The following is an 11,920-nucleotide window of genomic DNA, read 5'->3' as shown; positions in this document are numbered from 1 at the left end:
AGGGGCATGAACGAGTCAGGGGTGTGCCTAACAGCTGTGCACATGTTATCAAATATACTCCTGCCAGAATTCTGAGCCAAAAATTTCAAAATTCTGCAAGTTTCTTTATTTTTGCACTCACAGCCATCCTAGCCCTCTCCCTGCATCCACACTTCATCCATCTTACAGACCCCCTCCCCGTACAGACACCATCCATATTTAATTTTTTCAGCACCCCTCTTCACCCACACTTCACCTACATCCCCTCTTCTTCCTCCCTGCCTCTCTCCCTCTTCCTCCCAGATACCAATCATCTTTTTCCAGCCCCCCCCCCCACCCCTGCACTCACCGGTCCTGTGCAGGAAGAGCTGCAGAGGTGCACATTGGGAGTACCTCTTTGGGCAGGAAAGAACACCACTCTTTCCTGCTCGTTGCCGCCCCTCTTGCCAGTATCACCACTTTTTCAAAATGGCCGCCAAGACTTCCTGTGGCAGCCTCATGAGACTTTTGCTTGAAGTCTTGGCAGCCATTTTGAAGAAGCGGTGGTACCAGCTAGAGTGGCGGCAGTGAGCAGGAAAGAGTAGGGTTCTTTCCTGCCCCCGACGAGGCCACTAGACTAACAGGGCATGTTAAGGAAGACCCAGGGAGGGCCCTCAGGGATGGGGTAGCTAGCTGACCTTTACTGTGGTCTCCATTCCTGCAGTACTCCACTGTGGGAACTGGAACCATGGTAAAGATTCTGCACATAGGGTTACCATATGTCCGGATTTACCTGGACATGTCCTCTTTTTGAGGGCATGTCCGGGCAACCGGACGGGTTTTGCCAATCTGCCCGTTTGTCCGGATTTCTGGACAAATGGGCAGGCTGGCCCGCCCGCCAGCCTGCCCGTTTGTCCAAAAATCCGGACAAACGGACAGATTGCTAGCCTCCCCTCCCCTTACTTATTAGTGCCCTGGTGGTCTAGTGACCTCTTCCGCCTTTGGGACAGGAAAGAGCTCCCTCTTTCCTGCCTGGAGCGCTGCCCTGCATGCATCCTCCCTGTTGCTGATCTTCGGAGCCGATTCAAAATGGCCGCCTAGAGTTGAAGTGACCTCGCGAGACTTCAACTCTCGGCGGCCATTTTGACTCGGCGCCGAGGATCAGCAACAGGGAGGATGCAGCAGGACAGCGCTCCGGGCAGGAAAGCGGGGGCTTTTTCCTGCCCGAAGAGGTCACTAGACCACCAGGGCAGTACATAAGTACATAAGTACATAAGTAATGCCATACTGGGAAAAGACCAAGGGTCCATCGAGCCCAGCATCCTGTCCACGACAGTGGCCAATCCAGGCCAAGGGCACCTGGCAAGCTTCCCAAACGTACAAACATTCGATACATGTTATTCCTGGAATTTTGGATTTTTCCAAGTCCGTTTAGTAGCGGTTTATGGACTTGTCCTTTAGGAAACCGTCCAACCCCTTTTTAAACTCTGCTAAGCTAACCGCCTTCACCACTTTCTCCGGCAACGAATTCCAGAGTTTAATTACACGTTGGGTGAAGAAAAATTTTCTCCGATTTGTTTTAAATTTACTACACTGTAGTTTCATCGCATGCCCCCTAGTCCTAGTATTTTTGGAAAGCGTGAACAGACGCTTCACATCCACCTGTTCCACTCCACTCATTATTTTATATACCTCTATCATGTCTCCCCTCAGCCGTCTCTTCTCCAAGCTGTATAGCCCTAGCCTCCTTAGTCTTTCTTCATAGGGAAGTCGTCCCATCCCCGCTATCATTTTAGTTGCCCTTCGCTGCACCTTTTCCAATTCTACTATATCTTTCTTGAGATGCGGAGACCAGAATTGAACACAATACTCAAGGTGCAGTCGCACCATGGAGCGATACAATGGCATTATAACATCCTCACACCTGTTTTCCATACCTTTCCTGATAATACCCAACATTCTATTCGCTTTCTTAGCCGCAGCAGCAAACTGAGGGGGTAAGGGGGTAAGGTAAGGGGAAGGGGGCGACGGGGTATGTGACAGGGGGGAGGGGAAATGTGACAGGGGCGGAGCTAGAGTGTGACAGGGGTGGGGCGAGGGTGTGGCAGAGGGCGTGGCAGGGTGTGGCAGAGGGAGGGGCATGGTGTGTGGTGGGGGCAGGGCAGTGTCCTCCTTTTGGGGGGACAAAATATGGTAACCCTATCTGCACAGAAAAGGTAAATTCTACACGGCTGTCACATTCTGTGCTGCGCAGTTACGTAGAATTCTGGCAGGAGTAAAAAATACCAGGATTTACATGCTTGTTTACAGAAGGAGGCTGTCTTTGGAACAATGCAAGAGTTGAATCATGCATTAGCAGCAAATCTGAGACGGAGATTCCAATATGTCTGAGGTTCATTCCAATATGCAAAATTTCAAGCATTTGGCAATATTACCCCAGGAGAACACTCAACCCCCTCCAAATCAAGCAGCTACAGAACATGCATTCATCATCAGCTGAGGTTAGTGACCTAAACAAGACATGCTCAATTTCACCAAATCATCTGTATCTGGAAGTGATAAGAAAGGACAGTCAAGTGCCTAGCTGCGTTGTCTCTGAGTTTTTTCCTGTTACTTTGGTAAGGACATGTAAGAAAGTGGCTGGGACCCAGCCCTTTAATTTGGCAGTTTTAAAATAAACACAGCTCCCATTAAGGACCCAGATAAAAGTTTGGTAATGCCTGGGCATTGTTCCAGGAAGGTGCGTTGTAGTCTCAGATTTCACACTGTGCATAGGAATGCTCCACTTCCCTGTAGCTCATTCTGCTCTGATTCACCCTGAGGACAGGACTATTCAGGAAGGCAAGTCTCCTCATCAAATATGTTCACCATTCCGCTCTATCTGCTGTGCGTTTTAATAACTTTGGGATCTATCAGCTGCCAGCAAGGTAAAGGGGACCCTTCTTTTCTTTTCCTTAAACCTTTATAGGTTAAGTACTAAATAAGGACACCCTGGTACAGCTAAAACCTGTTTTTATGGCTGAATGAGTGCAGGCAGAGGAGACCAGGGTTATACCGTCTGTTTGCCAAACTCTGATTAATGAAAGGAATGATGAAGTTATTGTTTGATGCACAAGGGCCTTGTTTGTGAGTTTGAACACGATCGTGCCAGGTGTTCAAGCTGGAATGGGTAGAGTTCGGGGTAGATTTTAAAAAGTTTTTTTCAGTGCTTGCCTGCCTAAAGGACTTCTGCATGTAGGTTGGCCATCTGGTGGAGAATTTATCTGGGACAGGTTAGGATTCGGTGCAGGTAACTGACAGGTATATTTTCAAAAAGAACGTACCTAACCAGCACACCTGCAGTTTGAGCAATTTCTGTAACATAGTAACATCTATTGAGGCATATTTTCAAACCACTTAGACTTATAAAGTTATAGCAAGCTATGGAATTTTGTAAGTCTTTGAAAATGAGCCCCATAGAAACATAGTAAATGACGGCAGATAAAGACCTGTACGGTCCATCCAGTCTGCCCAGCAAGATAAACTCATTATGCAATATTTTATATGCAAACCCAAATTTGATTGCCATTTTTAAACATTATTAATTTATAATATTTTTAACAGTATGATTAATAATAAACTTGAAAATAGGACATCGCAGAGAAAATTTGATAAAATAAACAGACACATTATTTCTGCAAGCGTGAACAGACGCTTCACATCCGCCTGAGTGGAGTGGAACAGGTGGATGTGAAGCGTCTGTTCACGCTTTCCAAAAATACTAGGACTAGGGGGGCATGCGATGAAACTACAGTGTAGTAAATTTAAAACAAATCGGAGAAAACGTTTCTTCACCCAACGCGTAATTAAACTCTGGAATTCGTTGCCGGAGAACATGGTGAAGGCGGTTAGCTTGGCAGAGTTTAAAAAGGGGTTAGACGGTTTCCTAAAGGACGAGTCCATAAACCACTACTAAATGGACTTGGGAAAATCCACAATTCCAGGAATAACATGTATAGAATGTTTGTACATTTGGGAAGCTTACCAGGTGCCCTTGGCCTGGATTGGCCGCTGTCTTGGACAGGATGCTGGGCTCGATGGTCTTTTCCCAGTGTGGCATTACTTATGTACTTATGAGAGAGAGAGCAATTTATGTCTACAAACTTGTATGCTCAGATCACATAGAAAACTGTAGGCAGATAAAGACCATATGGTCTGTCATGCCATTTACTCTCCCTATCACTCCCTTACAAATCCTATGTACTTGTCCCAAGCGCTCTTGAATTCAGATACTGTTTTTGTCTCCACCATTTCCACTGGGAGGCCATTCTACAAATTCACCACTCTTTCCGTGAAGAAGTATTCCCTCAGGTTACTTCTGAGTCTATCCCCTTTCACCTTCATCCTATGTGCCCTCATTCCAGAGCCTCCTTTCAATTGAGACTCACCTCCTATGCATTTGTACTGCATAGATATTTAAATGTCTGTATCATATCTTCCCTCTCCTGCCTTTCTTCCAAAGTATACATTTTGAGATCTTTAAGTCTGTCTCCATATGCTTTATGATGAAAATCACTGACTATTTTAGTTGCTGCCCTCTGGACCGACTCCATCCTGTTTATATCTTTTTGAAGGTGGGGTCTCCAGAACTGTACACAATATTCTAAATGAGGACTCACCAGAGTCTTATACAGGGGCATCATTACCTCCTAATGGCCATTCTTCTCCATACACACCCAAGCATCCTTCTATATTTCACCATCACCTTTTCTACCTGTTTACATAAGAACATAAGCGTCACCACACTGGGACAGACCGAAGGTCCATCAAGCCCAGCACCTGGTTTCCTACAGTGGCCAATCCAGGTTACAAGTACCTGGCGAGATCCCAAAACAGTACAATACATTTTATGATGCTTAGCCTAGAAATAAGCAGTGGATTACGGGCTTCTCTTTTTGGAAGTTAGCCAAACCTTTTTAAAACCCCGCTAAGCAAACTGCCAATGAATTCCAGAGTTTAATTACATGTCGAGTGAAGAAATATTTTCTCTGATTCATTTTAAATTTACTTTTTTGTAGCTTCATTGCGTGCTCCCTAGTCCTAGAATTTTTAGAAAGAGTAAACAAGTGATTCACATCTACCAGTTCCACTCCACACATTATTTTATAGACCTCTATCATATCTCCCCTCAGCCATCTTTTCTCCAAGTTGAAGAGCCCTAGCCGCATTAACCTTTCTCAAAAGGAAGTCGTCCCATCCCCTTTATCATTTTCGTTGCCGTTCTCTGTACTTTTTCTAATTCCACTAAATCTTATTTGAGATGCAGTGACCAGAATTGCACACAGTATTCAAGGTACAGTCGCACCATAGAGTGATACAAAGGCATTATAATATCCTCATTTTTGTTTTCCATTCCTTTCCTAATAATACCTTACATTCTTTTTGCTTTCTTAGCCACATTTGCACACTGAACAGAGGATTTCAACATATCATCAGTGATGGCACCTAGATCCCTTTCCTGGTCGATGACTCCTAATGTGGAACCTTGCATCATGTAACTATAGTTTGGGTTCCTCTTTCCCACATGCATCACCTTTGCACTTGCTCACATTAAACGTCATCTGCCATTTGGATGCCCAGTCTCCCGGTCTTGTAAGATCCTCTTGTAATTTTTCACATTCCTCTTGCGATTTGTGTTGTCGGCAAATTTAATTACCCCACTAGTTACTCCTATCTCTAGATCATCCTATATAATAATTTGCACCTCCAACGTTCTACGTCTGGATGCCTAGGTTCGTAACATCCATAACCACTCATTGCCCCGCCCTCGCATCAAAACATAATGATGTCAGAGGGCGGAACAGTGAGAGGGAAGGGAAACCAGTGCCAGCCAGCCAGAGAACGTTCAGGTACAAATCAAAGGGAGGAGAGAATCATGAGGGGAGGGAGGAAGGGGAGGGGAGGGCAGGGCAGGGCAGAGGAGAATGGATAGAATAGGATGGGAGGACAGTAGAGGAGAGAATCGCGGGACATGGATGGGAGGGCAGGGAAGAGGAGAATCGCTGGACCTGGAGGGGAGGGGAGGGAAGAATCGCTGGACATGGAGGGGAAGGCAGGGGAGAGAGAAAAAAAAGCTTACATGACAGCCTTCCTAGTAGGGTTACCATATGTCCGGATTTACCCGGACATGTCCTCTTTTTGAGGTCATGTCCGGGCAACCGGGCGGGGTTTGCCAATCTGCCCGTTTGTCTGGATTTCTGGACAAACGGGCAGGCTGGCGGGCGGGTCGTCCTATGCTAGCCTCCTGGCCCTCCCCTCCCCTCCCCTCCCCTTACTTACTACTCTACTGCCCTGGTGCTCTAGTGACCTCTTCCGCTTTTGGGGCAGGAAAGAGCCCCCTCTTTCCTGCCCGGAGCGCTGCCCTGCATCCTGTTGCTGATCTCGGCGCTGATTGAAAATGGCCGCTGAGAGTTGACGCGACCTCACGAGACTTTAACTCTTGGCGGCCATTTTGAATTGGCGCCGAGATCAGCAACAGGATGCAGGGCAGCGCTCTGGGCAGCAAAGAGGGGGCTCTTTCCTGCCCCGAAGAGGTCACTAGACCACAAGGGCAGTAGAGTAAGGGAAGGGGGGTGATGGGGAGGGGAGTGGAGGGGGGTGTCGGGGTGTGTGACGGTGGAGGGGAATATGTGACAGGGGGCGGAGCAAGGGTGTGAAAGGGGGCGGGGTGGGTGGGATGTGAAAGGGGGCGGGGCAGGTGTGGTGGGGGGGGCAGGTGTCCTCTTTTTTGGGGGACCAAATATGGTAACCCTTTTCCTAGGGCCCGTTTCATTGTTGAGGAAACGGGCATGGTTCCACTAGTTTATAAATATGTTAAAAAGCAGCAGCCTCAGCACAGACCCCCCGTTGATGTAGGGTTTCTAGAGTTTCAGAAAGCTTTTGACAAATTCCCTCATGAAAGACTTCTGAGGAAATTGAAAAGCCTTGGGATGGGAAGCAATGTCCTGTTATGGCTTGGGAACCGGTTGAAAGACAGAAAACAGAGAGTAGGTTAAAACAGACAATTCTGTCAAAAGAGGAAGATGAATAGTGGAGGACCACAGGAATCTGTACTGGAACAGAAGCTTTTTAACATATTTGTAAATGATCTGAAAATGGAACGATGAGTGAGGTAATGAAATTGCAGGAAGACCTTATGAGACTGGAACACTGGGCATCCAAACGGCAGATGAAATTTCATGTGGAGAACATTTGGGAAGGTTACACCTTAGGAGTCACCATCCAGGAAAAGAATGTAGGTGTCATCACGGACAATACATTGAAATCTTACGCTCAGGGTGTGGTGGCAGCCAAAAAAGCAAATAGAATATTAGAAATTATTAGGAAAGAAATAGAGAATGAAACAATATTGGAAATTATTGAGAAAGAGAGAATGAAACAATGACTATTATGTATTTATTTATTTATTTGTTGCATTTGTATCCCACATTTTCCCACCTATTTGCAGGCTCAATGTGGCTTACATTATGCCGTAGTGGCAATCGCCATTACCGGAATGAGAAATAAAGAGTGGTATTGCGTTAAAGTTCAATGGTGACAGAGTAAATGAAGCAATCAAGTATCGAGGATTCAGTTTTGTCCAGTTCTGGCATAAGTTTCGTTATCTGGAATTTAGGATAGATCATTGCGGTATGCCTTTTTGAACAGATTGGTTTTTATTTATTAGCATTTATTTACCGCCTTTTTGAAGGAATTCACTCAAGGCAGTGAGTATAGATCGAACATGAGCAATAGGCAATTACAGCAGTAAAAATATTCAAAAACAGTACGAAGTATGGCATGGTATACTACTTACAATGTCAACACAATACGTAATAGAACATTTTATTTGACAGTGAAGGGTTTAAGCAAAGATGGAACATATAGAATAGGTAAGAGAGTAAGAGGAGTTAGAAAATCAGGTGACTAATTTAACGAAAGGTGGACGTGAGGTCAGAGAGATGGTTAAATATTATCTCAGCTAGGGTAGGAGTGGATAAATGTCTAATGCCTTTGTATTGCTCCATGCAGCTTGACTATTGTGTGCAAGTCTATAGTGGTTAAGAAAAGAAACAAAGAAAGATGACCAAAATGATTAAGGGGAGGGAACTTCTCTCAGATGAGAAAAGACTAAAAAGGTTAGAGTTATTCGCCTTGGAGAAGCGATAACTGAATGGGGATATGATAGAGGTGTAGAAAAGGTATATTCAGAAAGAGAGAAGGATACAGACTTCACCAAATAGCAACAAGGTAACAGAGTGAGGAATAGGGTCTAAGAAAGGAAGTCCAATCCAGTTAAAAAAAAGTCACTAAAAAATACTCCCCCCCCCCCCCCGATGTTCAAAAACAGGATCAGCACCTGGTGGGTTAAATGCCCTATAATCGGGCTACCTGTGAGTTTTCAGCAGGACATGGCTAGCCATGACCCGCTGAAAATTTTGCGGTTAGCGGCTAGCTGGCTATCAGGCTTATTTTCGAAAGTGATCGCCGGCCATTTCCCGACATAAATCGGGAGATGGCCGGCAATCTCTCAAAAGCGGCGAAATCGGTATAATCGAAAGTGGCTTTTTTGACAGCATCACCGCTTTCCCGTCGCCTTGCTGGCGAAAGTTCAAGGGGGCGTGGCTACCAGATGGCCAGCTTTTGCGGATAATGGAAAAAAAAAGCGGCGTTAAGCAGTATTTCGCCGTGTTTACTTGGTCCTTTTATTTTCACGACCAAGCCTCAAAAAGGTGCCCCAACTGACCAGATGGCCACTGGAAGGAATGGGGGATGACCTCCCCATAGTCCCCCAGTGGTCACCAACCCCCTCCCATACGAAAAAAAATACAAATCAAAACCTTTTTTTACCAGCCTGTATGCCAGCCTCAAATGTCATACCCAGCTCCCTGACAGCAGTATGCAGGTCCCTGGAGCAGTTTTTAATGGGTGCAGTGCACTTCAAGCAGGCAGACCCAGGTCCACCCCCCCCCCCCACCTGTTACACTTGTGGTGGTAAATGTTAAGCCCTCCAACCCCCCCCCCCCAAAAAAAAAAACCCACTCTACCCACATGTAGGTGCCCCCCTTCACCCATAAGGGCTATGATAATGGTGTAGAGTTGTGGGGAGTGGGTTTGGGGGGGATTTGGGGGGGCTCAGCACCCAAGGTAAGGGAGCTATGCTCCTGGGAGCTTTTTTGGTATTTAAAAAAAATTTTAGAAATGCCCCCTAGGGTGCCCGGTTGGTGTCCTGGCATGTGAGGGGGACCAATGCACTACAAATGCTGGCTCCTCCCATGACCAAATGCCTTGGATTTCGCCGGGTTTGAGATGGCCGCCATTAGTTTCCATTATCGCTGAAAAACAAAACCGGCGATCTCAAACCCGGCGAACTCTGACATTTGGCCGGGCTAAACCGTATTATCAAAAAAAAAAGATGGCCGGCCATCTTTTTCGATAATACGGTTCCGGCCAGCTGTTGCGTCGCTGCCAAAATACATCGCCAGCAATCTATTTTGCCGGCAACGTTCGATTATGCCCATCGTTGGCTAAGTTAGTTAGCCGTATTTGGTTGCAAAATTACCAGGCCTTTCTTTGGCCAGTTCAAAATTAACAACTAGCGCTGAATATTGGCTTGGCCGGTTAAATTTGAACCGCCCCATAATAAACCAGATATTCAATGCCGGTCACCAGAAACCTGGAATATCTGGGCTTAGCGATGACCGCAGGAGTTAGTCAAGCTAACTCCTATGTTCTGAATATCATGCCCACTACGTTCATCTAATAGGTCTTGGCACAGAGGGAGCTCAGCGACAGCATGGTGTATCGCTCATTCTATTTACTAAGCCACGGTAGGCTCTGCACGTGTGCATTGTGCGCCAAAATGAGACTACCCCAGGCCAGCGTGCCTTCCCGGCAGTAAGTTCAGATGTGGCGCATGCACCATAACGCCTGGAAGAATTATTTATTTATTTCCTCCTATGGACGCCGGTTCCGGTGGTAATCGGCACTTGGAGCATGCCAACCGGTCACCGAACATGTAACATGTGAGCCTTTACAGCGAGATCAGTGGGTGGCATTAAAGACTCAGGCCAGTTTTGGGCACACGCTGGTTTCATTTCTACCGCAGGCCCTTTTCCCGTCCCATTAAAAAACAAACATTTTTTTGTAGATGCGGTAAAAACTGGCCCGGCATGCGCCCAATACCCGTGCCTACAGTACCACAGGTCACTTTTTACCATGGCTTAGTAAAAGGACCCTCTAGTTCGTTTCCTATCCCTTCTTTTGTATATATTTATATATTTTTAGAGAACCCAATAAATGAGAATTTTGTTACATTTTGCTATTTACTGTGTCTACCTGTTCCTAATTACTATTACTAAAACCTGCCATTAGGGGACTTTGGACAGTCTGTGTGCATTTAGAAGGGAGTTCTGAGGAGACTGGTGTATTTTAGCCACAAACCCTACTTAAATTGTTTGTGTACCGGCGTTTGAGGTGTCCCTCAGCCCTTCTAATCTGAGAGGTTGGCTACACAAACAATAACAAAAGAGACAAGAAATTACTGAGTGGCGACTGAAATTTATTATACATAGAATCGCATTAGCTTCACATGTTCCTTATATGAACCAGGTGTCACTAACAACCCTGTAAGCAATTATTACATTATCATAATTATAATCATTACAGTACCTATTTCTCACCCATCAAGAACCTTCTGGGTGAGTTACAATTACTATACATAATTTAAATTACATATATAACAATATTTGCCTATAAAATCAACAAACTCACCCAATACAACAAGCACATAAAACTACCCCCAAAACATAGCATCAGTAATTTCACATAAAAGCATAAAAATAATCATAAGATCACTAAAGTACCACACTGAATATAGTACTGTTATTATACTGCTTAGAGACATGGTCATGGTAGATCAGAATTTAAATAAATACATGATCTCAAATTAAATTAAAGGTCGAAATCTCCAGAAACTTTGATAAACGAGAAAAGTTTTCTTCCTCAAGATTATAAAGTCTGACTCTTTACTAATTTCAACAGGGCGGTGATTCTATGCTATACGTCTTGCAATTGAAAACACTTACATAAGAACATAAGAGTAGCCATACTGGGTGAGACCAATGGTCCATCTAGCCCAGTATCCTGTTTTCCAAACAGTGGCCAAGCCAGGTCTTAAGTATCTGGCAGAAACCCAAATTGTGGCAACATTCCATGTAGAAGCCCAAAGAATAGCAAGATTCCGGAATCCTAAAGAGTGACAAGATTCCATTCAGTCTCCAATGACCTATTACTGGCTAAATCCAGAGGTCACTATTCCATCCTCATTCTTCTTGATCTTTCCGCTGCTTTTGACACTGTCGATCACAGCATACTTCTCGATACCCTGTCCTCACTTGGATTCCAGGGCTCTGTCCTTTCCTGGTTCTCTTCCTACCTCTCCCTCCGCACCTTTAGTGTTCACTCTGGTGGATCCTCTTCTACTTCTATCCCTCTGCCTGTCGGCGTACCTCAGGGTTCTGTTCTTGGTCCCCTCCTCTTTTCTATCTGCACTTCTTCCCTTGGTTCATTAATCTCATCCCATGGCTTTTCCTACCATCTCTATGCTGATGACTCCCAAATCTACCTTTCTACCCCTGATATCTCACCTTGCATCCAAACCAAAGTTTCAGCGTGCTTGTCTGACATTGCTGCCTGGATGTCTCAACGTCACCTGAAATTAAATATGACCAAAACCGAGCTTCTCATTTTCCCCCCCAAACCCACCTCCCCGCTCCCCCCGTTTTCTATTTCTGTTGATGGCTCTCTCATTCTCCCTGTCTCCTCAGCTCGAAACCTTGGGGTCATCTTTGACTCTTCTCTCTCCTTCTCTGCTCATATCCAGCAGACCACCAAGACCTGTCGTTTCTTTCTTTACAACATTCGTAAAATCCACCCCTTTCTT

At 45.4% G+C, this 11,920-nt stretch overlaps 1 protein-coding gene across 1 annotated transcript in view; it reads left to right on the top strand.

Annotated features, from left to right (window-relative positions):
* The first annotated feature begins 2,743 nt into the window (after positions 1–2,743).
* Positions 2,744–11,920, top strand: part of PDZK1IP1 (PDZK1 interacting protein 1) — a 32,395-nt gene continuing 23,218 nt past the window's right edge. The window contains exon 1 of the mRNA XM_030207512.1: positions 2,744–2,885. Within this exon, the coding sequence (XP_030063372.1) occupies positions 2,819–2,885 (67 nt within the window). The 5' untranslated portion in view covers positions 2,744–2,818. The remainder of the gene's footprint in view (positions 2,886–11,920) is intronic.

Source organism: Microcaecilia unicolor, chromosome 6, assembly GCF_901765095.1.
Source record: "Microcaecilia unicolor chromosome 6, aMicUni1.1, whole genome shotgun sequence".
NCBI classification, from domain to species: Eukaryota; Metazoa; Chordata; class Amphibia; order Gymnophiona; family Siphonopidae; genus Microcaecilia; species Microcaecilia unicolor.
This window is presented reverse-complemented; position numbering and strand designations above follow the sequence as displayed.